At 42.7% G+C, this 20,836-nt stretch overlaps 1 protein-coding gene across 4 annotated transcripts in view; it reads right to left on the minus strand.

The window, feature by feature from the left end:
• Nucleotides 1–20,836, minus strand: part of Slc24a2 (solute carrier family 24 member 2) — a 229,003-nt gene that overhangs the window by 11,842 nt on the left and 196,325 nt on the right. For all 4 annotated transcript variants that reach the window (XM_051188136.1, XM_051188134.1, XM_051188135.1 and 1 more), the window contains one exon: nt 8,453–8,596. In XM_051188136.1, coding sequence (XP_051044093.1) covers nt 8,453–8,596 — 144 coding nt within the window. The remainder of the gene's footprint in view (nt 1–8,452; nt 8,597–20,836) is intronic.

Below are 20,836 nucleotides of genomic sequence, written 5' to 3' on the forward strand. Positions count from 1 at the left end.
TATACTCTGTCATAGGAACAAAAGGCCTTGCCACACAAGGCCACTCCGGACTCCAGCATCAGCTAGCCCAGGATTCTGAGAGTGGTATGAGAAGCACCGAGAGCTGTTATCTACTTTATGGTGAGAAATCCATACCTTGTGTCCTGGAGTGTCGTCTTGGAAGACTGTTCTACTTCCAGGTTCATTTGCTTACTAAATACATTCTTACTGTTTATTTTCCATTTGATATATTTTAAAATCCCCCCTTGCATGTCTGTTCATTGAGAAGACCTCATCAGTCAGAACTGAAATATTAAGATTTCCTTATGTCACTGAACTGTAGAACATTCCCAGCCAAATGGACAAAGGGATGAGGCTAAGGATGGAGAGAGCCAAATGCAAATCAATCCATTAGTGAAAACCTGCCCAATTCAATATCCGATACTTTGATTCTGAGGATACCAATGAATAACTAATAGACATCAAAATCAAATGTTGAATTAGAGGCTTAGTCAAAAAACACTAAAAACAAATATTCTTAGTGAATTTCAAGCTCTTCATCATTGACTGGGAGCAGGTAAAGACTGGGTAACTACTCTCCATCCTGCTCTTCGACTAGAGATGAAATTCAGGTCTGCCGACTACACAGCATGTGTGCCTAACATGTATAGTTTACCAACACTTTCTGAAGAAAAGAGGGACCAAATTGGTCAAAATACACCTGGCCACAGGCAGAGTGAGCACCACCATCACCATGCCAGGCTCTATTCTCCAAGTCAGAAAATAAAAAAAGCATTCAGGAAACAGAGGCCAGTGCTCCAGCTGTATGACCATCTGCCACTCCAGCCTCCCATATTGTTCTTGCTTTGGAAGTTGCAATCCTTCATGCACCAGCAGTTTGGCTAATTGTTTTTCTCTCAGACTGCCTTACCATGCCCAGCCTCACAAACCCAGAAAAGCACTTCTCTCATTTCTGCCTAGACCATTCTCCTCATTTGGACTCCATGGTTTCATTCTGGACACCACTGCCTGGGAGCATCTGTACAGGTATTAGGTTACCAATCTCACTGGGGGAGCGAAAATAACCCTGGAAGTCAAGGTCTAACACATCAGGTTATGGTCAGTAACGGTGGCTCATCCTGACATCTGGTAGAATAGGCCTCATACCAATTAGCAAATGAGCAAATTGTGACCATGTGCTGTCCATTTTGTTTCTAATGTAATGGTTAGGTAGCTAATTGACAGCTAATGTTCCCATTAGAAGCTTTTAGTAGAGCAGCGTGATACTGGCTTGAAAATGTCACCGGACAATAGCTGGCTGAGCAAATTGGCCATGTCCTTGCTGTTATAAATTTAATAGTCATTGAGCATCTACTTTGTGCAATGGTCTGGTGGAAGGGATAGGAGTCTTGCTATGTAGCTCAGGCTGGTTTCAAATTTATAATTGTCCTGCCTTGGTCTTCTGAGTAGCTGAGATCCCAGAAACTTAGAATTAAACCTATCTTGAAGTATTTTACACTTACACATTTATCTATCCGTTCATTCATCCATTCATTGTGTGTGTGCGCACACACAAATGGGTAGGTGCATGTTCATACATACATACATATATACATACATACAATACATATGAAGGCCTGAAAACAACTTGTGGGAGTCTGTTATCTCCTTCCACCATGTGGGTCCTGGGAATCAAATTTGGACTACAAGTCTTGTAGCAATTGCCTTTACCTGCTGAGCTATCTTAATGTCCCTTGAAGTATACACACTTTAAGGAGTTTTCTATAACAACTTTAGTAAGACTCAAAGTATGGCCGCTGGGTTAAGATAATGGGGGGTTTTGAAGTCTCTGCTCCTGAGTGAGCAATGATTTTCACTTACAAAAATTATTTAATCTCTTTAAGTTTTGTTTTCTTCATTTGTGAAGTGGAAGGGTGATGGGAGATGTCATTATGTATATATGTTTCTCATACTGGTTAATAATAAAGCACTGTTGGCCAATAGGAAAGGAAGATAGGAGGGACTAGGAGAGGAAGTAGGAAGGAGGAGTCAAGATGGAGGGCCTGGAGAGAACAGAACTGCCATTCCTCTGCTCTCGGTAAGACCACGTGGAAATACATAGAAATGGGTTAATAATTAAGACAGAGCTAGCCAATAAGAAACTAATAACAGGCCAACAGAATTATATCAAATACAGAATCTCTGTGTATTATTTGACGCTGGCGCAGAGGTGGAACAAGACTAGGCAGCGGGAGGAAAAACCGTATTCCCTACAGAGGGGAGGGGCAATACAAACCTAAATGTCCTAAGAGTCAGGTACACAGGAAGTCTAGCAAAGCACCCAAGGCATGACAAGTGCTCTGCAGTCACTGTTGTCACTGTGCATTGTTGTCCTCATTGCAGTTCCTAAGAGAGGACCAGGCTGACACCTGGGGAGGCAAAGTGATTGTGGATGTTGGGTATGGAGGAGGCTTGGCTTTCCTCTTAGTAGCTAGCTGTGGTTGAACAAACCACTAAACCTCCCTGGGTCTCAGTCACTTCATTCTCGCTACATCATGTTTAGCTCCTGTTAGATAATCAATATAAACCTGATGAATGCATAAATGACCAAAACTGCAAACTACTGTCTGGGTGTTCAGGATCTTTGCCAGTTCTAATGGATCATATTTTCCTATCTTAAGAGATACACTCCTCCTTTGCATGAACATCCCACGAGAGAAAATAACATTGAGTGTCTTACTGTTTCTTAGTTTCAGTTTCCATCAAAGGTATGTTTTGCATTAAGATTTACACCTTATCTCTTTCTGTTTTCAAACAAAGTTGCTAATTTAAGAAAACTATAAGTGTGAAGCTCCTATTTAATATCTGAGCTGGAAGTATGTGTGATCCAATAAACAGCATCATAAAATTTGCATAGAAATGATGCAGGAATAAAAACAAGTGGGAGTAATATTTATTCTGAAATTAGAACTATAAAATCATGCATTCCTTATAATTACTGGTAAGGTTTGGGATGTTTATCTCTATAATTTTAGAAACTACTGAGGAGACACAGACAGGGCCCTAAGGAGAAGCAAATGTCTGTTCGCTAATTTTCCTATTCTTTTCCCTCTCCCTTGATAGTACCTCCAGTGGCCTTTGCAGACAGGACTTAAAAACAGTACATTAGTCTGTCTCTTCCAGCAATAGGTGAACTCTATTTCTCCACCCTTAGGTATTGGCTGGCTTTTGACTGGTTGCAATCAATAGAATGCGCTGGTCATGATGGAGTACAAATTCCAAACTAGATCTCAAGAACATTTTGTAGTTTTCATCCTGGTCTTTTGCTATCCCATGACTAAGTTCAGACCAGACTCCTTAAATATTAGAGATCATGTTGAACACAGACAGACTGTTTCAGCTGAGATGCTCCTATGGCAACCTGCTCCCAGGAGAACTGTCCAGCTGAGCCTAGCACAAACTGTCAATCCTCAGAATCATGGGCTGAAGTTAGCTTGTCTTAAGCTGAGTTTGAGATGGTATGTTACAGAGCAAAAAGAAAACTGACATAAGAAACAATCTAATAAAACTCTCCTGTAATAGATATGACCAGGAAATATCTTAATGGCTCCTGTATCTACTGGCATGGTTTATTTCATTTAGTCTCTTTTATGTGCAGGGAGGGCCACACAGTTTATCTTCCAACCAGTATGCTCTCAGAGTAAACTGAGACTGTCATAGACAAGCTGGGGTATACAGCCACCTTCCATTTGCAGTATCATATTGAGGAAGATCTCTTTATTTATGCCGTTCCTCAACCACAGAATGCCATGGCTGGTAAGGAATCTAGAGATCTTAGAAATCTTTATCAACAATGGACAAAAATGGAGCTCAGAGAAGTACATGTCCCAAAGTTGCTCAGCTTATTAGGTAGGACAGGGAGAGAAAACTGCCAGAGTCAGGGTAGTAGAATGAAAATGATCTGGAATCAGGAGCCTTCAGCTCAAGTCTCCCTTAATTGCGTCTGTGAAATCATGCTTTCAGTTATGTGTGAGTGTCTTGGTTAGGGTTTCTATTGCTGTGATGAAACACCATGACAAGAAGCAACTTGGGGAGGAAAGGGTTCATTTAGTATACACTTCCATCATTGTTCATCATCTAAAGAAGTCAGGACAGGAACTCAAACAGGGCCAGAACCCAGAGGCAGGAGCTGATGCAGAGGCCATGGAGGGGTGCTATTTATTGGCTTATTCCTTATGGCTTGCTCAGCCTGCTTTCTTATAGAACTCAGGTCCACCAGCCCAGGGATGGTACCACCCACAATGGACTGGACCTTTCCCCATCAATCGCTTATTAAGAAAATGCCCTTCAGGCTTGCCTACAGCACCATCTTAGGAAAGCATTTTCTGAACCAAGCCTCTTTCCTTTCAGATGACTTTAGCTTGTATCAGGTTGACATAAACTAGTCAGCACAGCAAATATGCCTTGGTTTAGTTATTAAACTTAGAGACTATGCATTTTGTGTTATCAAACCCTTTAAGGGCTTTCCTATGTGGTCCTTAGTGCTGAATATTTGCTGAAGAAATCTAAAGACAGTCAAATATTCCCTTGGTAGTCTTATTGCTTGGAATAGCACACAGAAAAACCAGAGAAAGATAGAAAATAATCTATTTCATATTATGACTGGTGCTTGGGGAGCAAGGAAAGTGAGAGCTAATATTCATTGTTTTGACTGGATTTGGAATCACACAGGAGAGATACCTCTGGGTTTGTGTGTGAGGGCACTTCCAAAGAGGTGTAACTGAGGAAGGGAGACTCGTCCTGAATGTGGGTGACAGAATCCCATGGGCTGGGGCCCCAAACTGAGTGACAGAAGAAAATGAGTGGGGTATTAGTATTCACCTTGATCTGCTCTGACTTAGGATGTCACATGACCAGCTGCTTCATGCCTTCCCCGTTCTGATGGAATCTATCCTTTTAAAACCATGATCCAAAATCAATCTTTCTTCCCTCAAACTGCTTCCATTCAGGTATCTTGTCACAGCAATAAGAAAAGTGACTAATAGAGAAAGAAAGCTTGCTGGCCCAGGTGGCAGGGCCTGGCCCTCATGGGTAGGCTGCGGGGTGAAGAGTGGGTCAATGTTGTCACCCAGAAGAGTGCCACACGCAGCTCCGTTTTCTCATCAGTCAGACTTGTCATGATCTAGGTGTGAGGTGTGGTAGTTAATACTCATTGTGAATTCGGGTGGACTTAGAATCACCCAGAGGATTTGTGGGCACACTGCTGGATATGTCTGTGAAGGTGTTTTCAGAGAGGGCGAATGGAAGGGGACAGACCAGCCAGGATATAGATGGAATGAGAGGGGAAAGGAGAAGGCTGTTGGAACATGAGCGTTTCCTCTTTGCCTCCTGCCTACTAGAAGTGAAGAGCAGCCCAGCCCACGAAGTTCTGCCCAAGGGCATGGGGCAAAGCAACAATTAGCTCCCATTAGTCACTCCGTCCTGTCACTCTGGATTATATCACATTCCTTCTGTAGGGAGTTAGAAAACTATATTTAGTTTTCTGAGGTTCCCTTTTGGGGTAAAAGAAAACACTGAGCCAAACAACATAGAATGAGGGGGATGATTGACATATTGGTTACTTTTCTTGTGGTTGTAACAAAAGAAGACAAAAGCAACTTAGGGAAGGAAGGGCTCTTTTGGCTCACAGTGGGAGTGTACAGTAGTAGTACCAGACAGCTGGTCCCATTCCCAGTCAGGAAGCAGAAAGAACTGGGTGGGGTGTTCAGCCGCTCTTCTCCTTTTTATTCAGTCTGTCAACCCCAGCCCATGGGTTGGTACCACTCACATTTAAGGGCAGGTCTTTCCTCTTCAATTAACCTAGAATCTCTCACAAATATGCCCAGAGGCCAGTGTCTGGTTATTTTAGATTCTGCCAAGCTGACCATCAGTATAAACCATCAGAATGGATAATGAACACATTGCAGAACTATCAGCGCAGTGTGAGCCATGAAAGTGGGCGGAGTCAAACACATGGGCTGCTTTGCTATGGCTTCCAGGAAGCCAGTCCTTCTTGAAGGGCAGATAGATGCTCTGAAGTTGTAACTTGGATTAAGAAACTTAAATATTGCTGCCGGGTGGTGGTGGTGCACACCTTTAATCTCAGCACCGAGGAGGCAGAGGCAGGTGGATCTCTGAGTTTAAAGTTAGCCAGGTCTATAGAATGAGTTCCAGGGCAGTTAGGACAGAACCACATCTGCTGTGTGCATCTGTTATGAATGAAGCTGTACTGTAAAGAGTCCTTCCATGGGTCTTTCCTAGTGTCTACTGCATGGCTAAGACATGGCTCTCTACCAGGCTGGGTTATTTACAGTGCAGACTAGTGGGATAGGTTTTTTTTTTTTACCCATTCCCCCTCCAAATAAGGAAAGTAGGGTCTCCAGGAGGACCTTGAAGATTTCTGCAAACTTGTCTTGAATGTGACCACAGAATTTTATTTCAGATTTTTTGTTTTCAGATTTCAACCTTCTGGTATCAAGAAATCAAAGGGGGAAGAAGCCATATTGTTGGTGGCAGAGACCTGGGTCCGAATCTCAGCTCCATTTTTCTGGAAGGTGACTAGATAGGATTTAGTTGACTAACTCGTGTCTCTTTTTCTTACACCAATAATACATGTATATGCTACCATAAATGTTTCCTGAGATCTCACAGTGTAGTTTGTTGAAAAATATTAGTGCAGAATCTGACGTATGATAGGTACGTGCTTCTGTAGAGTGTGTTGGTACCCTTTTTGCCTCGCTATCTTTTCTACCTCTAGGGCAAAAATGAATGGTTCAAGAATCTGGTTCACTAGCCCTGAAGTGTATGCTCCTGTGATTAATCTACACATAGATTGCCTTTTGCTGACTGTAGGATGGTAATGAGTTCACAGCCCTTGATATCTGATGATATTAAATAATAATATTGGTTATAGTGATGACAATAAAATTGCAGAAAGATATAAGATATGTAGGCATTTGCATTTCTTTAAATTATTTTTAAAATACCTCCAAAAGGAAATTGCTTTCCTGCTTGGACTTTGAGAGATCTTGACTCCTTAAGAGAAAATCAGTATGATGGTTTTAAGTTCTTGGACATTTTTCTCATCAAGAGATTCCATATGGTATATTTTAGGTCAACTTTTTCTTTTTAAGGTTTCATATTTTAAAAGTTGTGTGTATGTGTCTATACTTGAGTTTGTATGCACCTGAGTGCAGATGCCCTCAGAATCAAGAAGAGGGCATCTCTGGAGCTGGAGTTACAAGTGGTTGTGAGCCACTTAATGTGTTTGCTGAGAACTGGACTCAGGTCCTCTGCAAGAGCAACTGAATTATTTCTCTTGCCTCTAGACAAACTACCCCCTCCCTTTTTAAATGACAGGGTCTGACCTCTCTCTATATATCTCTGGCTGTCCTGGAACTTACTCTATAGACCAGGCTAGCCTCAAACTCAGAGATCCATCTTCCTCTACCTTCCAAGCACTGGGATTAAAGGCATGTGCCACCACCACCCAGCTGCCACTATGTTCTTTTAATTACAGCAGGTGTTTTGGCTAGTAGAGTATAATTGAATTGTCAGTACATAGCTTCAGAGACAAGGGAACCAAAGACTATGCAACTCTGCCTTCTGCTATTAGAATGCTCATTTTTGGAGGTCTGACCTCTTATGTAGGGCATTGGGCTATCCTGGGGCCATCATGCTGTGAGGAACCAAAGTGCTGAGATGGGTCATGTTTGGGTACTCTTACAGACAATTTGCCTTCAATCCATCTCTGCCCAGGTGACAAAAACTTTAGCAAAGAAGATAAATGCAGTTTTCAGTTGGAAGTCACCCCTAACCATTCGAGGCTTCCCAGCTGGAGTTCCAGGCTTGGTGGAGTAGAGATAAACCATACCCTGTGCACCCCACTTCAATTCCCATCCCACAATGGAACACAAAAAGTAAAAGACCCAGATACTGATGTTGTGGTTCAAATTTCAAGCTGAAGAACAGAAAAGCAAAGTAGCAGGCCAACTAGCTCTACTACCTCAGGCTGAATAGGCTGATCCGCTGTGTGGCTGGAGAATCCTGAGACTGAATGTCTTCCTATCCTTAGTGTAGCTGGAGAACAAATGCCTGATACTGAGACTTTGCTCCTGTGTGTCTGACTTCTATGACTTGTGGCTAATTTTGCATTCTGAATCCTCAGGAAAGCTTTAATAAATCATAAATAATATATTACTACACCACAGGATCTGTTAGCAGAACAAAATGGTGTTTGTTTTACACCCCTAACTTCTGGCGTGGTTCACATTTGCTAGTCACTGAACAATCGTTGTGATTGGTTTCAGGAATGTATGAGAAGAGACACACATGTGTCACCTCACCCTTTAACACAACTGGAAATAGACTACAGTGGCTATCATTTTTTTTTTTTTTTTAAACAAGGAATCTGTTTCAGCAGAGGTTCACTCACAGGTTTGCGAACATCAGGTAAGGTGATCCAGAGAGGGAACACGATGGGAAGAACAATCAGGAATGTGACCTGCTTGCGGGCATTGGATGGCCAGGACAGGCTGAGGGGCTGGTCATCCTCTTCCTCAGCAGTCTCCGTGGCTGGCTGCAGAAGGAGAGGACAGCTGTAAACAGGCAGGCACTTGGGGAGTGATGGAGGCCACAGACAGCAAGACTGCAGAGTAAGTGAGGACGTCCTGGGCCTCACTAGGGTTTTCCCAAGCCACCCCAGCTGCTTTCACACCATTCTTTTTCTGGAAGCACCCCATATGTCACAGCCCAAGGCTCAGAAACAAATAGTTCACCACCCCACCAGAGAGAGCTTTCTTTTCATTCTTTGGGTATCTTATGGCTTCTCATGTTTATCAACTGATTATTTAACATTGATTGTAGTTACTACTCATGGCAATTTTTTTTGATTCAATTGTGCTTCTTATCCAACTGTACAAAGTAATGAATTTCATTATATTTCCATACATGCACATAATGTACTTTGATATACTTCACCTTATACTTTAAAAAAATCACCCTTCATGAACAATATCTGCTGACATATTGACCTATGACTTCATCTCCTTTTGCCTAGGGCTGTGTTATGTGATTTGGACTCCTTGACTCCCTGGGAGGAGGAACACAGGGAAGAAATTAAAACTCCCCTCTTCCTCCTCCCCCTTCTTCCCTGCAACTGCAATTCACCAGGCATACAAAACTCACTACAGAAACAGTTTAGTGATAATCCGGGGGATGTCCTAGCTCTACTCACTCAAGATTAAACTCTGAAATGTTTGTATGGCTTCCTAACTTGCTTAATCAACTGGGTGAATTCTAAACCATTTCACTTGTCACGAAAGGCACACTATGCAAACACACACCTCAGGACTCAGAGGAGCAGGGTCAAAGGCTAGTATGGCATCCACCATGCCTGGCATCCCAGAGGCAGGGTACAAGCGCCAAGTCTCTCATCTGGCAACCCACTGCCTGCGTTTTGGTGGCCTCTGCTACAGTCAGCAGCTCTCAAGCCCCAGAGGCAGATGAGGATCTGCCCAGCAGAATGAGCACTGGTTCATGAGATGGGACACAGAGTTACTGCCATAGCACTGCTGACACCACTCATCACTCCCCATCATGCTTGCTTAGAAACAAAGCAGCAGCAGCAGCAGCAGGGCAGAGCACCAAATCTAAAAACATCAACAGGCACCTTTGCAGTGAGGTTTCCTTTAGATACCACGGAGAGCTCCTTGCAGGCCTGCAGCATGCACTTTCTAAGTAGCAGCAGCAACTCTTCAATGACTGTATCTCTAAGGTGTGTCAGGTGGGAAAGGTTTGGGCCACACATCTTAAGGGAGGAAATACTGAACTAGAGGTCACAGCTAGGTGTGTACAGGTTCACAGCAAAGCTACTGCTTTTTAGTTTCTTTACTGGAACTCAATAGGGATGGACGAAAAGTCTGTAATGGTTTATGAAATTATTCACCCTTCAGCCTTCTCCAGGACCATGATACAGAACAAAACAAAACCAAAAACCAATGAAAACTCAAGGGATTTGAAAACCATATTGGAAAAGACCAGAAATAATGTGGCAGTGGGTAAGAATTCTCAAAGTACAAATGCAAGAGAATTATGGGGATTAGGTAAAGCAGTTGGCGGTGTATTTTGGTTACCCAAACCCTCATCAAGTACACATATCACCCTACTCCAACTCCTTTGCTAAAGTGACACAAAAGCCATTCTATACACCGTTGTCTTTACTCTTTCCCAGGGGTTCTGTCCCTGATCCTAGTCATGTCATCCTTGGAGGACAGGTGACCCACAGAGAAAACCATCCCCTATGAGCTCACACACCTAGGGTGTCAACCGAATACAAGAATGATAATCTATGCATTATGGTGCAGTGAAGACTAAGGAGGCTGGGGCATATCATATTTCCTTCCAATGAGGTCTTCCTCATGTAACCAAATGAATGACTTTCCCTTCCACACCTGGTAGGTATCCAAGAAATCAGCACCAAGAGTTGATGTACTATACCAGTCTTTATGAGCAGGGCATTTCATACCAAATAGGGGGTTTAACCCATCATAGGACCGACTGGCTTCCCTGAAGACCAATCAGACGAATTCACCAAGTTCCTCTTTCTGCCTGGGTAGCTTCCCCTCTCCATTCTGTCTCCTACCACCACCCACAATTTGGCAACTTCTCTCTAAACTCCAAGCTACTCTTTTTTTTTTTTTTTGAGAAAAGACAAAAGCAACTCTTTATGACTCATATCATTTTAATGACACCAACAGATGGTGACATTTCATCAATAACCCTTCTGCTTGTAACCAACGGATTAGCTCTTTTTCTCCATCTGCCAAAGTCACCAGGCAGGCAGCGCCGCTAGCAAATAGCAAAAAAAATAATTGCCTATTTGGATGCCCAAGCTCTAAACACACTAATGTCCAGTGCAAACATTTAGCTGTGTTGTATAGAGTTCAAGGGCAGTGTTTAAGGAGGCTGTTGCTAGGGCAGGACTGGTCTAGGAGAAAAGGCTGTGCTTTAAGCTATGGCAACAGAAAACTCCACTCTTCGTGGGGACAGTTCCTCTGCAGGGAAGTGAAGGGGTCTAGAACCTTAGGATGGATATGAGAGGTGCCTCAGGAGCAAGTTGTCAGAACACCTCAGAAGGAATTGTTTTTGTTCTCTTGCCAAGGAAATATCATTTTAGCTCCATGGGCAACAGCTTGCAAGCTGGCTAGAGACATGGCAGAAGAACACACTGTTCCAACAGGAGATACAATGCTTGCATTAGGCTTGGCCCCAAGCAAGAGGCCATTGAGGTAAGGCAATGAGTTTTCAACTTTTCCAAGAGTTGTGGCATGCCAGCCTTGACCTTGTGATGACACACTCTTGCCTCCTAAAGTGCCTGAAAAGTGTCCCTAGGAAACAAGGGAAGGAGAGCAGGCTACAGCTATGTAAGTCAGAAAGAATCCAAGTGATTTTTGATAGAAAGGCTCAACATGGTTTGCTATCTGCTGGGGTCCTGTACAAGCCCTATGGTTACACAAAACTATGCCAGTGACTATATTTTTAGGGCCTTGTAATCTCTGATATTTAAAAAACAAACAAAGCTTAGAGGAAAACACCTTACTTAGCAGGGCATGGGGGTTTGTGCTTTTAATCCTAGTACTTCAGAAGACAGAAGCAGGAGAATCCTAGTCTTTAAGGCCAGTCTGGGCTATATAGTAAGTAGCAGGACAGCCTGGGCTGTAAAGAGAAATCCCCCCTCTTGATAGTTTCCCACGTGATGGGCACTGCACTGGCCCTCAGATCTAGTGGGATGGGATAAATAGGCATCAGAGTAAGGACTTGCAAGCTCCAGTTTCCAGATTTCTCAGGCAGCCTTTCCTGTCATCTGAAGATTCCCCAGGACCCTTAGGTATGAAGCTAATCATGAACAATCTAGGACTCCTTCACCCAGGGTGTATTGCATTTAAAAGGAGAGGCAAAACCAGATGATCCCAATGCACTGATTGTTGGCTGTTTGCTAACATGAAAGGGGAACCTCATAGGGTCCCACCCATAAACAAAGAAGTACAGGCAATTAAGAAACACCCAAATGGTCATCCCTGAAATCACAAATACACAAGTTACACTAAATGGACTGAACAAGTTGTGTTTATGTATTTATGCATACACACATACATATACCAACAATGAAAAAGAGGTCATGTATTTGTGGGGAACATGTGGATTGTTGAAGGAAGGAAAGGGAGGGAGAAATGATTTAAGTTTTAATTTAAAAACATTGAAGAAAATGAAATGCAGTGGTTTCCATCCCAGGTCGCTGAAGGGGAAGGCAGCAGCCAAGCCCAACAAGGAGCTTTTATGTGGGCCTTATTGCTTGATGCCACCCCAGACTCCTCTAACTGTGGATAACCCCATTTTGGCTACCTTTAAAATGAATATCTAGGGAACACTGTAGAAAATGAATGGAACCCTTTACAATATTAAACCTTCCTGGGACAATGTCAGCAAGAGCTGAGCTGATCAGTCTCAGACTCTTGTGCAGTGTTTGAAGGTCATGATGCCTCCAGAGAAGACTGTATACAAAAACCCAGCACCGTCTTTATCGGGAGACTACCTGTCTCCCCTTTCATGCTTGGAGCATTAAATAGAAGCTCTTTGGTAACATGCATCATCTCTCAAAGTAGGTCTCCATGGGAACTGGTGAAAAGGTGTGCAGGTCTGGGCAGTGAGCCTGTAAGATGCTCCCAGAGGACATCCTGACGGCACTTTATCTAAAGATGGGACAGCTTCAGGAAGGCACAATAAACATAGACCCACTCTTCATATGGTTCCTATGAAAAAGGAAGTCAGACAGAAAGCTGTTTAAAATATGAATTCTGTTCTAGAAGGTTCCTTTACAACATTGGTGCTACTGAAGAACCACCTGAAATGATTCTTGTAAAGTACTTAGAACAGTTCTTGGCACCCAGCAAACATTCATAACATGGCTGCTATCACTCTTAAAAAAAAACAAATAGTTGGGAAAATAATTTCTTCTAGGAGAAAGAAATTTGATTAGCTGAATTATCATTTCCAACAATAAAGCCCTACAATTCAATTATTTGATATGAAAGTGGAAACTGCAATGATTTTCCCCCCATCTGTTCATTCATCCAATATTTATTGAGCATTTGTTGACTGCCATGATACCAACAATCTAATTTTCTTCTCTCTTAGTTAAAATGGATAAATAGAAGGCTCTATAAACAAAGAGGGGAAATTCCACAGCCCTGAGGAGAACCACTATTTTATTCAGTAGGTAGCTTTGAGCTGACTTTCCATCGGAAACTGAGCTTCTAAACAGATGGTAAGACTCACAATATTGTGACACCTTGACTCTGAGCTCTGTGCAGACTTAAAAACAATACCAGTGCTGGGATTCTCAAAGGCGAAATTACCTCACATGCACAGTGACTCTTTAAAACAGTGAATGGCTCTATGGTCAACAACTGATTGGCTGGTAGAATGCCTTGAGAGACTTCCACAGATGCCCATCGTTATGTAAACACCAGTCCACCTGTGTTTGGCAGAGGAAAGGTACAAACTGACTCGCTCCATTCTACCACAAAATGTACTGGCCAATTAGTAGAGGCTAACACACTAACAGATTTCCTTGTCAACTAACTTCAGGAACAGAACACGGATCATGAACAGGACTGACCCACTGTCAATTTGACACAAGCTAGCATTATCGGAAAGGAGGGAACCTGATTTGAAAAAATGTTTCTGTAAGATCTGCCTGTAAGGCATTTTCTTAATTAATGATCAATGGGGGAGAGCCCAGCCCATTGTGGTGCCATCTCTGGGCTGGTGGTCCTGGGTTCTGTAAGAGAGCAGGCTGAGCAAGCCATGGGAAGCAAGCCGGTAAACAATACTCTTTGATGATCTCTGCATCAGCCTCTGCCTCCAGGTTCCTGCCCTGTGTGAGTTCCTGCCCTCCCTGCTTTTAATGATGAACTGTTACATGGAACTATGAGCAAAATTAACCCTTTCCTCTGCAACTTGCTTTTGGCCATGGTGTTTAACAGAGCAATAGCAACCCTAATTAAGACACGCACACACACATTAGGATTCCTTTGATTTCACAGACTTAATTTAAAATCTCCGGATCACCATGGAATCTGAACTTCTGGGATGTCAAAGCACTTGTCAAACATGGTACACTGAGTTATGTTCAAAGCTGTCTCAGAGTTCTGGGATGGTTCTCTGAAGGGCTCTATCCCTCTAAAGGACACATTTTTCATCTGTCTTTCCTCCATAAAAGGCAACAAAACTAGGGAAGCCTTGAAGAAGAAAAATTTTTAGAGCAGGTGAGGAAAAACCAGATGGTAATGTAGGGAAACTTGAGTTATCCAGAGGGAGAAGCATCAAGTCCTGGCCAAATACAAAACACTGATGTCAAGACTTCCCCTAGGCAGGGAACTGCATTTGGAGATGGGGCCTTGTAGTGAGATAGTCACTTTGTCCACACCTGTGACACAGTCCATGTTCACTGGGGGTGGGGACAGGGGCTGATGTTACCTGGGGGAACTAAGTCTGAGGAGGAGGCTCCGGGAGCTCTCTTGCTTACAGAGCAGGGACAGGAGAACATCCAGAGACATCCTTGGGAACAGGAACCTGCTGGTGTTCATTTGTCTAGGTTGTAAGTTATTTCTCCCCGAATAAGCATCTATTCGGCCTATTTGTTTCTCCTGATCCTTGTTAAACCTCATTAGGGACTCTGAGAAAGTAATTAAGGTCAAATGAGGTTGTGAGGATGGGACCCTGACCCAAAAAGATTAGTTAATTTGTAAAAAGAGACCCTGGAGTGCTTGCTTGTTCCCTGGAGTGTCCCTAATACCTTGGCTTCTATCTCTTCCCTCAGCGTCTCCCCTGTTCCTGCAAGTGTGCATACTTTGAAGAAAGGCCATAGGAGGGCTCAATAAGAAGCCAGGAAGATAGCCTTGACCAGAAGTCAGAAATTTCTAACCCTCAGAACCAAGAGAGAGAGAGAGAGAAAAAAGGTTTGTATTGTTTAAGTCACCCCATCCATGATATTTCTAAAAATAATTTGATTTCATGTACATTGGTGTTCTGCCTGCATGTATATCTGTGTGAAAGTGTCAGGTCCCCTGTAACTGGACTTACAGACAGCTGTGAGCTGCCATGTGGGTGCTGGGAATTGAACCCAGGTCCTCTGGAAGAGCAGTTGGTGCTCTTAACCACTGAGCCATCTCTCCAGCCCTCCATCCATGATATTTTTTTTTATGATTGACCTGAGTAGAATGATATGATGACCATATGAGTATCTATTCTTTTCCAACATGTCATTGCTGAGTATATGCTTTGGTTTTGAAAGAAATTGTGTTTGCTTAATTTAATCTGCTTTTCAACTGTCCTTTAAAAACTCATTTTTGAGTCTTAGAACAACCTAGTTTTGTGTTCTGATCTTGCATTCATAGTTTCTACCACATGCCCCTCAATCTCTCTAGTTTGTTCTCAACCTCTTGGTCCCCAGCCCTAATCTCTTATACACAAAGTAAGTTGAAAGGAGATGGAGTCAAATGGCATCCCATTTTAGAAGGGATGCACCATCTGAGCCGTCTGCCTGGCCTTCTGTGTGGACATTCTGAGCTGGCAGAGCTGACCTTTAACTAGAAAACAGATTTCCTTAAAAAATGGACACATTTGTTGCAGGTGGTAGGGAGGGGGATTCCCTCCCCTCATAATGACATCATAAGGTCTGCTTTACATATAGAAGAAAAAACATTCCAGCATCAAGCATTTAGCATATGAGTCATAAAATGAGGTTCCGTTGAGCAGTGGCAACCTCAAAACTTCATCTTGTACCAGACGCTGAACCAAAATTGCGGTTTTTTCATACATTGTTGTGAGTGACAGGGGCCATTTCCAAGCATTGAAATGCAGGCTCTCTCCTTTGCTGTGCATTTGCCCAAGTGATTCTGAAGTGCAAGCTATGGTCGAGATAGATTTCTTTCTGCCTTTCTGTAAACTGGTTTTGGTGTGTTTTCAGGGATTTGTAAATATTGCTGACATACTCATAAAAGATTTGTCCACACAGAAGCTAGTTGGAGAATCATGAAAATAATTGTAAACTCTTATCATCAGCTAGATTAGAATGAGCCATAGAGATAGTGTATTAATGCTGACGCTATTTCCAGAGTGGTAATGAAACGTTCCATCTTTTATTATAGTCAATCGTTGATGTACCATATGAAAGATGAATAGATATTCTCAAAAAATCCTCCAAAGGAATAATTAGCAGCAAGGTTCTCAGCGAATAAGGTATAGTTCTTTGTCAATATTCAAATTTAGGAAGATTTTCAAGAGTCGTAAAGTTTTATCTATTTCATGCTTAAAATATGTTAAAAGGCCTCTGAGTGAATCTTAAGCACTTGGTAAATATTATCCAGGTCAACAGATGTAGGAAACAGATCTCAATTTTTTTTTATTAAAAATATAAACTGACAGAAAACTATTATCTGCCCTAGAAATGGCCTAGTCAGCCTTAAGCCTTGCCTGTTTTATGATGACTATTGGGTTTTCTCTGACCCAAATGGGTTCTTTTCTAAGAGAGTCATCCAGCAAGATGGACTGGGGAATCATTTGCCATTCCATTGCCTTCACAGTGACATCGGGCCATTTTCTCCCACTACCGCCCTACGGCCTGGCTGTGTCAGATATGGAGATACTTCTAAAGTTGTTAGAATCTTCTCACTATGGGCCATGGATGTTTCAAGAGATGGGCAGTTTCACTAATAGGGAAAAGAGAAGTTGTTTCTAAACTTCCACAGTGGTTGACCTATTCCAGTCACGTGCATCCCTGTGCTGGACCTCACCATTGTAGAGATGCTTTTGCTATGTTAAGGGTAATAATTTTTAGAAGAAACAGAAAATATGGGTTCCAGGTACCACCTGCATCGGTAATTTTGGAAATTCCTATCATGACTGACAGTCTGAGCAATATCAAGTCTTTCCAGGGAGCCCTCAGATCACAGCAGCACTGATCTGCAATAAATGACAAACTTTGAAAATGGTACTTTGTTTTTCTAAAGCGCCCTTGGAAACCCAAATTTAAGAGGTAGGAGATATTTTTAAGCATTTAGTTCTTTTCTTTTAAAGGAAAAATTTAAACACAGAGTCACTTCTATCACATTTCCTCTGTTTATCCTTTACTTAGTCACCCAGTGGGGCTTGCAGAAAGCAGGTCTTGAAAACTCTAATGCCTTAAAATGACAAAAAAAAAAAAAAAAAAAAAAAAAAAAAAAAGGACAGCTTTACACCACTATGGAGATGCTCAAATTATAAGGAAATAAGAAAATAAGGAAATAAGAAAAAAGGCTGCATTTTACAGACTCTGTGTCTTTTTTTTTTTTTTTTCATTCTGGATACTATCCATCCATCCTTCCATCCATCCATCCTTCTATTCAAAGATGTAATTTTCTTACACAAATTTCCTTACCCATGGATATACATGGGTCACAACTAAAACAAGGACAATTAAGACATTCTTAAGGACAGAGAAATCTCAGGTGAAATCAAATCACAGCTGAGCACAGAAAAAAAGTTGCTTTATGGTGCACTGCCAGGCATGGTCACTCATGCCTTTAATCCTAGCACTAGGGAGGCAGAGACAGGTAGATCTCTGTGTGTTCGAGGACAGCCTGGTCTACATAGTGAGTTCTAGACCAGCTAGGGATATAGAGCAAGACCCTGTCAAAAAAAAAAAAAAAAAAAAAAAAAAAAAAAAAAAAAAAAAAAAACAGGCACACTTTAAACCAGGGAGCTCTTAGCTAGATCCTGAACTCTGCTGAGTGTCCCTGCAGGGTTTAGTTGCATCACAACAGTGAGCATGCAGCTGCAGCATGGAGGCAGCACCACAGGGCATGTGGCCCAGGGCCATCACCTGGGTGTTGTCTAGATTGGCAAAATTAAAATGCAGCTAGGTGGTCCTGTTAACTCCCCAGTTCTAGGGATCCTGTCCAGAGCCCCTCACATGCACTAGGTAAGCTCTCTACAGACTGTCAAAACCAAAAATAATGTTAGTGTCTGTCTACGCCTGGGGAAATTACCCACACTGAAAATTTGCGTGGGATGCAAACCTGTGGCAGCTCCAGTCCACTTCTCTGTGCAGCAATGGGAGGGCAGGTGGAGAGAAGAGAAGACACTGGAGTGTGGAAAAGGCTGTGTTCCTCTGCAGTTGTGCGGACTAGCATGTGGCAAGCCCTCTGCTGGACAGGGCTGTGTCCCCCATGAGGGCATTTTTTCATATGCTCTTTCCAGCCTTGGGCCATGGAGTGTCTGTGCTGGAGAAACTTCTGAGGCAAGGTGTCAAGGTGAGATCAACTCACTTGTAAACGGGATTTTTTTTTTTTTTTTAAATATAGTAGGTTGGTTAAGGAGACAGGCTGAACTCTTAGGAGAATGAATAGCAGCAATGAATGTGCAGCATCGGCTCAGAATTTCCATGAATAAAGTTGGGGCGTACACCCCACTTGTCATGGAACTTGATAAAAATACAACTTAGAAAGACACAAAAACTACCAAAACAGTCGCACCGAATCATCTCTGTGAATCTGTGCCAGGAGGCCAGAGGTTCCTGATCGCATATCTTGTTTTTTTCTTACCCTGGAGTTGTAACCCTAATTCAACTCACCACCCAGTCTTTCCAGTCAGGCAACCTCAGCCTTCTCTACATGACCCCTTCCCCCTTTTCCTGTTTACTTGTTATAGTCAGTTTTTGTCATAGCTTCTCAATTCTGGCTCTGAAATAGCTCTGATATCCAGCCATGTTTGAAAACCTTGCTGCCTCTGCTACTTAAAAACAACCAAGAAAAGATATTTTTGAAGCATTACCAACTTCACTAAACCCCTATGATGTGCTACTATATGTCAAGAACTGTTCAAAGAGCGACTGAGCCTCACACTAACACTATGGGATAAGCATTTCTTTTTTAAATTACTGTTTCACAGAGAAGGAATGTGGAGAACAGAGAGGTTACTTCCTTGCTCGAGGCACATGATCGTAAAGGAAAAGGGCTGGGATTTGAACTCTAGTGGTTTGCCACCATAGTTCATCCCTGAATGACTAAGGAATGCTGTTTTAATTTAACTCATCGTCATCATGATGTATTGGAGGATGTGTTTGAACTTCTGATCTTTCTGCCTACACCTCTCAGATGCTGGGTTTACAGGTACCCCCTTTTTTTGTGGTGTTGAAGGTAGAAGCCAGGGTTTTGTATATGCTAGATAAGCACTCTACCTACTGAGCTACACCCCCAGTCCCAATTTAACCCATTATTATTTTTATTGTTATTGCTCTATTTTTTTCTGCCCAGGTAACACAATTACTTGGTTCAAAATGCAAAACTCGCAGAAGGGAACATGTCAAGGTCTCTGGAGGTAACTAACACAGTTAATTTTTCCAGCAGCATCCCAAGAAAAGGCTTGCATGCAGATCCCTCTTTTTTCCGTCAGCATCAGTCAGTGTACCGTTGTATCTTACAATCTAGGATACACTTTGGCACAGTGCCTTTTCACTTAACAACAACACACAGAGGATCGTTCCAAATCGGAATAGGAGAACTTTCTCTTTAAAGACTACAGATGGTCTATATTGGGCACAAGCAGTACCCCTCCCCCGTGCTCCACAAAGGGCTAGACAGTAAATATTTCAGGCTTTGGGGTCCATATGGCCCCCGTTCCATATGCTCCTGCTTCCTTTTTTCACAAAAACACTTTGAAAATGTATAAGCCATTCTAGCCCCTTGGGTCATATAGACATGGGCGACAAGCCAAATTGGCCCATGGATCCCAACACACTGATCCCTAAGCTTTTGTGTTCTTGACTCACATTTCTAAGTCTGGTCTTCTCCTATTATGCTGTCCCCATTATTTTTGTGGTACCAGAGATGGAGCCCAGGGCCCTATGCATGCTAGGCAAGTGCTATGCTACCAACCTACATCTCCAGCCACCTGATCATTTCTTGAACAAGATGAGCTATCTTCCTGCAAAACATCCCAAAGTTGCCATTGCTTCCTAAACCCTTCAAGGTTATCTATCCACTCTCAAGAGCTGGGCAGAAGGTACAGCATGTTTCATGATATACATTTATCTCCTCCTCTGGGTCCAAGTACCCACTGGTCCAAGTATCACCAACTTTCCCCCTCCATCAAACCCTCAGGAACCTATCTACCTCACTATTGCTTTAAATACAGTCTAGATGCAGCCTCAGGGGCATTTTGGAAGTGCCAGTCATATCTGGGATGTCCAGTGGGTTGTTGCTGCTCCAAAAGAACCAATATTCCATCATCTAAAGGCTACCTGCCCTGCTGTTGTCTCCTTTTGGCTCCCTCTGCAGTCATCACAGGAATGCTGTCTCTGAACAAGCTGGGCTTATTTTTGCCTCATAGTGTTATACCTTTGACAGGATCCTTCCACGGGTTCACACTCAGTTTGAAGGACACCTCCTCAGCACTCCCCCGTGCCCTCATCCTCCTTTGCTCTCTGTGTCCCTGTGGCCATCAGTCTCAGCTCTGCTGGAACACTGTCTGGCCCAGATGTACAGTGAGTGCCTTCTGATCTGATGGATGGGTGATGACCTCAAGCCAGTTTACTCTTCCTGGTGTGTGCATCTTTTCTCAGCTTGCTTTACAGCCTCCAGCTTTGCCATCTTGTTCGGCAATCATTAAACACACGTTTTTTGGACACCTGCACAGGTTGTCATTTCATTTCTTCTCAGAGTGACAAATTCCTACCATTCACCAATGCCCAGCTAAAATGTTATGTGTTCTACAGTTT

The sequence above is a fragment of the Phodopus roborovskii genome, unplaced genomic scaffold (assembly GCF_943737965.1).
Source record: "Phodopus roborovskii unplaced genomic scaffold, PHOROB, whole genome shotgun sequence".
Taxonomy (NCBI): domain Eukaryota; kingdom Metazoa; phylum Chordata; class Mammalia; order Rodentia; family Cricetidae; genus Phodopus; species Phodopus roborovskii.